We start from the raw sequence: 10,073 nt of genomic DNA on the forward strand, positions 1-10,073 counted from the left end.
AAATCGAGAAGCTCCTGCCCGCTCGAGAACATCAATTTCCATGACATAGTCGACAGATTCAAAAAAAATTGTAATCTCCAATTCGACAATATGCTCTATAAGTTGGATGTAGGGTTATTACACAAATGGGGGCCTAAACTTGGGTAAAACTACCATGTCACTATTTTCTCCTACGATATATCTTTGGGCATTCCCCTCTATCTACTATTTTCATGTACCCCGTTTGATCATAAGGTGGTGGTGAACCAAACATGGAAGTTGACCCCATACTACGGGGCAAAATTGTATTTGTTTCCTTGACTCCACCCACTTCTTCATATTGAAACATGCATGATCAAGGAGCCAATTGCATCATATGATGTAGATTACAATAATAATCACTGTTTTTCAACCAACGACATCATGGGTGACGACTAGATAGACCTAGAGGGCCAGACAGAGAGAAGGCGTGGGTGTGGGCACATTCTTCTTCTTCGTCGTCGCCTCATTGCGGGCCTTGTCCGTTGCCGTTGGCTTCCTCGCCCACTTGCCATTGGCCAGAGCAAGCGAAGGGTGACCGGTCGTCTTCACAGATGGCGTGACCTCGCCGCCAGCATTTGTTGATGGCGCGGTGTTCCGCACCATGCTCTTCATTCCTAGCCGCTTTCTTGGCGTGGGCGGCAGGGTTGCCGTCAACTTCAGTGGCAATGACTCCGCCGGCGCTACGCCGACGGGAGTGGCATGGGGGTTGCAGAGGCGGCTTGTGGTCCCATTCCTGTTAGAATTGTGGCCTACGGTAGTTGTGGCACCTATATTGCACAATGGAGGCGGGAACTGAGGCGCCGCTGGCGGGAGTTGGGAGGGGGATTTTTTTGCTGAGAATCGTTTGTGGGCACTAAAAAATGAGGGAGCTGGCAAGTTTTTGGGCTTGACTCCTCAAAGTTGAGGAGCTTACCAGATAGCAGTTCGGCTAGGCATGACTATTTCTCTCAGATCCACCAAGATAAACACCGACCGAATCCCACGAGATCCATTGGAGACACATTTCCACATGCCTGCCGACGATGCTAGACGCGCCGCCGGGATGGGGGCTAAGGCGGGGAGAACCTTATTCCATCTTTAGGGATCCACCACAGGCTCATCTTCCTGAGCTAGACACAATCCCTACACAAACTAAAAAAAAACTAAAACAGAGCAGGAGCCCTCCCGTCAGCAAGGGCCGAGATCCACCATGCCTTCATGGCAATAAGGCCACAGGAGATGAGGCAGATCGCTGACGGCACCGGCAAGAGGCGGAGAAACCCTAGAGTGGGACTTGCTTATGGAAGGGGCAACAGGTAAACCCCGTGCACGCTTAGGCGCCGCCCCACTTTAGCGGCGGAGTTATTGTGCATGTGCAATGCCTGGGCAGGCAATATTAGGCAGAGCCAAGTTTTTCTCTCTCAGGCAGAGTGCTTTGCTAAAAAAACTAGGTGGATCGTGGCCCAATTTTGTTCCAACGAAGCTCTGCCATTACCAGCTTATGTTTGGCGTCCCCTACCATGCATTATATGTTACTAGGATGAACCACATCTCAGTGAGTGAAGTGTTGCACACATACTAAAATTCAATTTTGTACATTTTCCTATCCTTTGTGGATCATTATAAATGCCTTCACTTGATCACTTGTCAAACTATTTGTCGCTCTATCCCGTTAATTCAATGAAAAACCAGCATTGCTGGCCAGTTGAAATAATAATAATTATTATTATAATGCCTTTACTTTTCTACATTTTTCGCATATCCAGCAATATAAACTGATCCTTCGCTTTCATATGTCAACAGCATGTACAAAACACTTGAGAGATACCGCACCTGCAACTGCAACTCACAAGAAGCAACCCCTCTAGCAGAAAATGAAGTAAGCATGCATCTCAAGTTCTTAACACCTTCCTGAATATAAAGGGGTTATACCTCTCCTTGCATTAAAGCTGTAGCCTGCCGTTTTTGCAAAAACAAAAGGCAGAGTTATACAAGAGAGTAGACAACACGTTCTCTTTTATTTTGTTATATTTTTGCGATGAACACGTTCTCTTTTAAATGTCTATAGTTTCATAGAACGAAATAAATATACAATGTGATTGAAAAGAAATGTCCATTCAAGATTAAATTATATGACTGTATAAAAGGATTAATAACAAGTATATGCTTTTGTTTTCTATGAGGCATATATTGGTCGTCGTTGCCTATGGGTTCCTTTTCCCGTCTATTAAAATGAGAATTTGATTAAACTCATTATGCAAATGTATTTATCTAGAGCAATACCATGAAGTTTGCACACTATTATTAATACTATAGCTAAGGCAAAAAGAACAAAACAATACAGTCATGGAACAATAACCATGCATCATGTCACTAACGTGTGAGGCCTGGTGGAATGTTTACAACCAAAATATATGGAAATAATAATATAAAAAGGATATTATAACTAATTGCCATGTGCCGTAAACATCAACACATAGCAACATTAAATTCAGGTGATTGTCCAAGTCTAGCTCCAGGCTGAACATTGCACTGTCTTGCAGTCTGTTGTTGTTTTCAATCTTTCATAGCTTTCATTTGATGGGACGACATTTTGTTTGAAATGTCTTGTTTCTTTGGCCAATATGGTTTGTTGTCATGTTCATGACTGTACATTTTAGCTTCTCTTTTCCACGTACGGCAAGTATTATGCCGCTTGAACTGACATGTACCATGCATTATTTTGATGTCGAAACTAGATAAATTACCAGCAATATCTGAAGCTGAAGACCAGACTTGAATATCTTGAAAGTTCACAAAGGTAGTTTCCAGAGGTGGGATGGATGGTTACTTACAGTGTATATATATTCCAATGTCGCTCCACCTTATGAGTCCTTGTTCTCATGTCGTAGAAATATTCTCGGTGAGGATCTGGGCCCACTTAGCATGAAGGAACTTGAGCAAATTGAGAACCAAATAGACATATCCCTCAAGCATATCAGGACAAGAAAGGTACAGAACTTGAACATTTCATGTATAAGTATTATATAAGCTCAGGTTCAGCAGCCTCAGATGTTTTTCTGTTATACAGATACCGCTTCAGCTTAATTTTTTTTTTGAAACAAGGCAAAAGATTTGCCATTTTCATTGATTAAGGAAGAAGGTTTAAGACAAATAACCGCAAAGCGGGAGACAAATATCTACTCTTGCGGCATTACAATACTCAAGTGCGTGGCACCGGCAATAGCCCAAAGATGAGCCTCCTCTTTTATCTTCGCGACGAGCATCATCGTCGTAGCAGCGGTGTTACGAAAAACCCTTGCATTACGCTCTTTCCAAATCTCCCAAGACATAAGCATGAACAAGCTGCTTCAGCTTAATAAGATGTATTAGTTACGAATTGTCTTGGTGAAAACCTGTTAACTTCACAGCATCTAAATGATGCTGTATAAATTGTTGTTAGGATGTATCTGAACTTTTAAGACATTTTTCTATAGCATTAGCTGAAATATATATATCACAGTTCTGTGGCTAGTTTTTCCTTGATTTATGACAAAGAAACATATATTTTTGCAGAATAAAGTATTACTTGATGAGCTATATGACCTGAAAAGTAAGGTAATGATGAATCATGAACTTCAAATAATCCTCGCCCTATATTGCATGCTTCTTCTTGTAATATATATAATGCATGGCTGGCAAAACGATTATCTGCAGGAGCAAGAATTGCAGGATCAAAACAAAGACCTGAGGAAGAAGGTACTACCATCGAGCTTAAAACTATATTCATACCCTTGCTTGACGAAGTTTGTAAACTACACGAAATATAAAACTATATTAATTCTAATCCAAAAAATTGAGTCAAATGTGGCAGAATAAATTTCTCACTGTTTTCTTGCGAGTGCCAGTTGCAAGACACCAGCTGTGCCGAGAATGCACTCCATATGGCCTGGCAAGATAGAGGACAGAGTAGCTCAAGTGGGCATGCCATTGATACTACTTATCCAGGACTTGTGCAACACCCGGAACATGATTCCTCCATGCAAGTTGGGTATGTCTTTCTACATGGCAATCAGTGTAACCTTACAAATCTCTCCTAGGTATAAACTATTTTTCTGCAGTATAGTACCCAAACGAGTCATCCATGACCTGTTCTTCCAATTTATAATTGTTCAGAACATGAGTGTTCGGTCAGTTGACGTGGCTTCTTTTCCTGTGTGAAAGATACAATAATCAGGTCTACGTGGACCAGCCGAACAACAACGAAGACATGGCTTCTCAGCGCCTTCATGGACTTGGAACATCTGCAGGTTGGATATGATTGACGTCGAATCTGGAGTCCAGAAACTCTGCATATGACTGATGTAGTCACTTGTCTATGTATTGAGATCGCTGCTCTTGGCACTTTTCGGAAGAATAAACAGGAGTCGAGTACGTATCTATTGTAATGGTTTATTCATCCACGGACATGGGAGTGGGACATCACGTGGCCTGGCGTTGCGTCCCGTACGTAGCTAATATATTTCGATTTGTGTGTCATTTGTTATATTTTGTGTGCTGAACGTGTGGTCATTACGAACCATATGTATGAATCAAAATTCCTCTTGTTGTATGGATTTAGACCATAATCAGTTTGATGCCAAAAATTGGCATTATGTCCACGTGAAATAAGGTTTATCTCAGTCACGCTGTCCGGCGGTGCCGACTGTCGGGTTTCCCAGGACACACACACACCAGGTGGAGGTTGAACACGCACTTGAAGAACACACACTCACACGAGGACACACTGGACACAAAAACACAGAGTTTTCTGGCAACGCACTTGTGCCTTTTCTCTTGTTCTCTTTCCCATGTCAATACAACTGGTTACAAACTTACAAGTCCTTCAGTAGAGGTACACAAGTAGTGCTGCTACTGATCCGCTATTTGCTCTCCACTAGCCGGTAGCTATGGCTACGAGTAACAACCTCTCTTAGCAGGGCCCTGCCGCACCATCACTGGTAGAAAACAGGGCTTTGGTTTGGGCAGGGCAAGCCCATTAGTCCCGGTTCAGTCACGAACCAGGACTTATGGGGGCATTCGTCCCGGTTCTTTAGCCCAGGGGGCCAGCCGGGGTCTCATGGGCATTGGTCCCGGTTCGTACGGACCCATTTGTCCCGGTTCTAGGCATGAACCGAGACCAATGGGCCTCGCTCCTGACCCACAAACATCGGTCCCGGTTCTTGGCTCGAACCGGGACAGAAAGCTGGGCTTTAGTCTCGGTTTTAGCCACGAACCGGGACAAATGAGTTGCCTATATATACCCCGTCGCCGCAGCAGAGCACTCCACAGTGCTTTCTTTTTTCTGGCCGGCGAGAAGAGGGCATTTGGGTGCTTTAGCTCACCTCCTATGCACATGAGGTGTTCAATGAAATGCCCGAGCCACGCTAGTTAAGCTTTCTCCTCTCGAAGCTCGACCTCCAAGCTCGATTTTCCCCGAGATTTGTCTAGGTTTAACGGTCTGTCACGTCCCGTCCCTGTCTTCACCGCCATCGACCACCCGGCCGATCTCGTCGCCTGCACCACCGTGGTGAGCCTCTTGTTCTTATCTTCTTCTAAAAGAAAAAAATTCTTACTTTAGATAGATACTTGTCTAATTTTCTTACTTTTATTATTGCTTGTTATTATATAGTGCGATGGTTTTGGTATCCACCCCCGTCGGTGTCGGGGGTTGGGTGCGACATATGCCAATGAATGGCTTATTATGGTGGGAGCGAGTAGAACGTCGCCGGTGCCTGGAAGCGGGATGAGGCGTAGGCACAAACGATGGCGTACTTTACCCAGGCTCGGGGTTCTACTAGGAGATAACACCCCTAGTCCTGCTCTACGGGGTCTCCGCATGATCACTAAGGCGCAAGTGAGTACAATGGTGCTCCTCGAGCTGTATGCTAGAGGTAGGAGAAGGCATACTCGCTCTCTCCTTCCTCTAGGTATGAGTCTAGTTCTAACAGGTTGGGAACCCTTTGCATGGGTGCCCTGGGGGGTTTATATTGGCCTACCCCCCGGGTGTACAATGGTAATCGGGCCGGGTGTACGGCCGGGCTGTCAGTGTCTCTGGTCGCCCGCTTCTTCGCCGACGGCTGGGGCCCGCCGCCTGGTCTGGTACGGAGCTGACAGGCCGCTCCCGCCGCTCCCGGGTCCTGCAGGCTGCTGATTACTGTAGCTGTGGTGCTAACGACGTACGCTTGGTCTGGGGAGCGTGGCTACAGTCGGGTCGCCTGGTGGGAGATCACTGTAGCCACTCCCGGTCTCTTCTGGTTAATGGTGCACAGGCCCCGAGGGGTGAACGGGCCGCCTGCAGGGAGCCGGCCTCCCTCAGGTCCGATTGGCCAAGCCTCCACTAGCTTCCGGGCTCTCGCTGCCCGGTAGGGCCCGCCGCCCGCAGGCCGTACCGATAGGTCGACGTGGGAACAGGGCTTGGCCTGCCAGGAGGGACGTCAGGGATGGGGTGGCAACAGTGCCACGTACAGGCAGAGATCTCCGCCTATACGGAGCACTGTGGCACGCCCGACCCTGGGTATGGAGGGGATGGGCTACACTGTAGCCTCACCGTGTCTCGTCCTCTTGAATGGGAGCGCAGAATCCGAGAGCGCGGTGGGCCGCCTGCAGCCGGCCTCTCTGGAGGTTACCCGCAGGAAGCCAGCCCGTCTTGTAGCTGTCTTCTTGAACTCGTCTTCCTTTCGGCAGCCGGCCGCTTGGGACAGCCGGCCACCAGAAGGCGGCACTTCTTCTTGATGTCTTCAGGGGCGCAGCCAGCCCCGATATCTTGAAAGGCCCAGGGACTCGGGTTGGGCTACCTATGGCCCATTACTCCGACAGTAGTCCCCGAAGCTGGTGAGGCGTCTTAGCTGGTAAGCCAAGAAGCCTCAACAGTTTCCTCCTCCGAGTGCTCTAGTCTGAATCCTCGTCCGACTCTTAGTGTGCCGAGTGGAGGGAGTCGTCCACCGCCAATCGGACTCGTCCGAAAACTTTGAACGCGACGGCGGGATCCAGGTGTCTTATTAGTGAAGCCTCTAAGCCCGCCGCCTGCTGTGGGCACGCCACTTGGCGTCAACCAACTGGGCCAGCCAACCAGCCCATGCGCGCCACTACCGGGCCTCGGCATGCGAGCGGATCCACCGCGGCCGAAGCGGCCGGTTGAGCTTCCCCGCGGAGTTACCATGCGTGGTGACTCGCGTGATAAATGTGGGGACGTGGGGTCGTGGGCACAGTTAATCCCACGATCCCACGCTCGCCCCCTTGGCTTCGTAGCCAGACGACTATAAGTAGGGAGAGCAGGGGGAGCGGAGGAGCACGTGCGCCCTCCTGCCCCTACTCTTGCCTCTTTCCTCCTCCTCTCGCCGTGGCGCCCTCGAACTCCGCCGGAGCGTTGCCGCCGCCCGTTTCCGTCGAACTCTTCCGTCCCGAGCACTTCTTGGACCGGCATCGATCCTCAGCTCCCCTACCGCACCATTCGCTTCGTCGAGCTCTTCATGGCACGCGAGCGGGGAGGAGACTAGGACGGGTCAAATGTGAATGAAGACCACATCGCCTTCCTCCGCGACACGCGGCGTCATCCCGGCGCCAGTTACGTGAAGGCGCGCTGTAACACCCACGATGCGGCTATATCTCCCATGTGTCGAAGCACGACTTAGAGGCATAACCGCATTGTAGGCAATGTCGCAAGAGGGGTAATCTTTACACATCCCATGTACTGAATAAGAAAAGAGGTACATAGTTGGCTTACAATCGCCACTTCAAACAATACATAAATATAGCATTACAATCATCCAGATACAATCAAGGTCCAATTACGGAACCAAATAAAGACAACCCCAAATGCATAATGTCCCCGATCGCCCCAACTGGGCTCCACTACTGATCGTCTGGAAAGGAAACATAGTATCGCCCTGAGTCCTCATCGAACTCCCACTTGAGCTCAGTCGTATCTCCTGGAACGGTAACATCGGTCCCTGCATCTGGTTTTGGGAGTAATATGTGAGTCACGGGGACTCAGCAATCTCACACCCTCGCGATCAAGACTATTTAAGCTTATAGGTAGGGAAAAGGTATGAAGTGGAGCTGCAACAAGCACTAGCATATATGGTGGCTAACATACGCAAATGAGAGCGAGAAGAGAAGGCAAGGCACGGTCGAGAAACTATGATCAAGAAGTGATTCTAGAACAACCTACATTCAAGCATAACACGAGGCCGCGTTCTCTTCCCGGACTCCTCCGAAAAGAGACCATCACGGCCACACACGCTGTTGATCCATTTTAATTAAGTTAAGTTTCAGGTTTTCTACAACCGGACATTAACAAATTCCCATCTGCCCATAACCGCGGGCACGGCTTTCGAACATTCAAAACCCTGCAGGGGTGTCCCAACTTAGCCCATCACAAGCTCTCACGGTCAACGAAGGATATTCCTTCTACCAGGACGGCCCGATCAGACTCGGAATCCCGGTTACAAGACATCTCGACAATGGTAAAACAAGTCCAGCAAGACCGCCCGCTGTGCCGACAAATCCCGATAGGAGCTGCACATATCTCGTCCTCAGGGCACACCGGATAAGCTAAGCGTACGGGAGCCAATGTAACCCAAGTTACCAAGGGACGGCCCCGCACGGTGCTCTAGGTTGGACCAACACTCAGAGGAGCACTGGCCCGGGGGTTTAAAATAAATATGACCCTTGAGTCCGCGAAACCCAAGGGAAAAAGGCTAGGTGGCAAATGGTAAAACCAAGGTTGGGCCTTGCTGGAGGAGTTTTACTCAAGGCGAGCTGTCAAGGGGTTCCCATTATAACCCAACCGTGTAAGGAACGCAAAATCAAGGAACATAACACCGGTATGACGGAAACTAGGGCGGCAAGAGTGGAACAAAACACCAGGAATAAGGCTGAGCCTTCCACCCTTTACCAAGTATATAGATGCATTAAGATAGACAAGATATAATAATGATATCCCAACAATAAACAAGTTCCAACAAGGAATAAACTCCAATCTTCACCTGCAACTAGCAACACTATAAGAGGGGCTGAGCAAAGTGGTAACATAGCCAAACAACGGTTTGCTAGGACAAGGTGGGTTAGAGGTTTGACATGGCAATATGAGAGGCATGATAAAGCATGTGGTAGGTATCATAGCATAGGCATAGCAATAGAGCGAGCATCTAGCAAGCAAAGATAGAAGTGATTTCGAGGGTATGGTCATCTTGCCTGCAAAGTTCTCCGAGTTGACGTTAGCTTGATCCTCGTAAACGTTCTCAACGGGTTCCTCGATCACGTACTCATCTCCCAGCTCTACCCAAAGCAATAACACAAGCAAGTGGAGAAACAAACAACCACGGTGCAATGCGCAAACAACATGATGCAAAACATGACATGATATGCGGGGTGTGATATGCAATGCATATGCATGTTTCGGAAAGGAAAGATTGAACCAGCCCTCAACTTGGAAAACCAAGAGTGCCGATGGAAAAGATGAGTTGATTTCGGTCGAAATCGATATAAGGATCACCGGAATCGGATGCACGGTTTGCAAACGGCAAGCAAAACAATAATGGCGCAAAGCTGCGATTAACAGCACAAGGCCATCTAAATGCATCAAGGACAGCAAGCTACTGCACTCTAACATAACAACAAAGTACATGGCAGTGATCCACTCAAGATGGTTGACGAAATATGAACACTGAGCTACGGCTAAATCACAAAATAGCACGTTCAAACAAGCATGGCAAAAGTGCAAAAGATATCAGGTTACAGACTTAGTGAAAATAACAACATGGCAAGATTTAACATCAGGAAGCAATGTTTAGAGCAAGATAACAACATGCTACAGGAACATATCATGGCAAAGCAAAGCATGTCATGAATCGACTCAAAGCATACAACAAAAATCCCTTACTGACCATAAGCCAAAAGGGATCAGAAAATACAATGGCAAGGCGGCGCCGGAGTTGAGGGGAGGAGGCGGATCTGGCCGGGGATGTCGCCGACGACGAGGGGGAGCGGCGAGGTGGCGTCGGTCGGCGAAGGGGCAGCGAGCAAAGCGGGGAGGCGCGGGGCTAGCGGCG

At 48.1% G+C, this 10,073-nt stretch overlaps 1 protein-coding gene across 2 annotated transcripts; it reads left to right on the top strand.

Annotated features, from left to right (window-relative positions):
- Positions 1-1,764: 1,764 nt before the first annotated feature.
- On the top strand, positions 1,765-4,591 carry LOC119288668 (MADS-box transcription factor 1-like). 2 transcript variants are annotated; one of them, XM_037568243.1, is made up of 7 exons: positions 1,765-1,879; positions 2,739-2,800; positions 2,892-2,991; positions 3,556-3,597; positions 3,697-3,738; positions 3,888-4,079; positions 4,204-4,318. In XM_037568243.1, exons 1-6 carry the CDS (start codon positions 1,805-1,807, stop codon positions 4,077-4,079), a joined length of 513 nt encoding a protein of 170 aa, XP_037424140.1. In that variant the 5' UTR covers positions 1,765-1,804; the 3' UTR covers positions 4,204-4,318. The 2 variants fall into 2 exon arrangements, with proteins under 2 accessions (XP_037424140.1, XP_037424139.1); XM_037568242.1 differs by having other exon boundaries at positions 1,766-1,879; positions 3,888-4,030; positions 4,204-4,591.
- The last annotated feature ends 5,482 nt before the right edge of the window (positions 4,592-10,073 follow it).

Source organism: Triticum dicoccoides, chromosome 4A (assembly GCF_002162155.2).
Source record: "Triticum dicoccoides isolate Atlit2015 ecotype Zavitan chromosome 4A, WEW_v2.0, whole genome shotgun sequence".
NCBI classification, from domain to species: Eukaryota; Viridiplantae; Streptophyta; class Magnoliopsida; order Poales; family Poaceae; genus Triticum; species Triticum dicoccoides.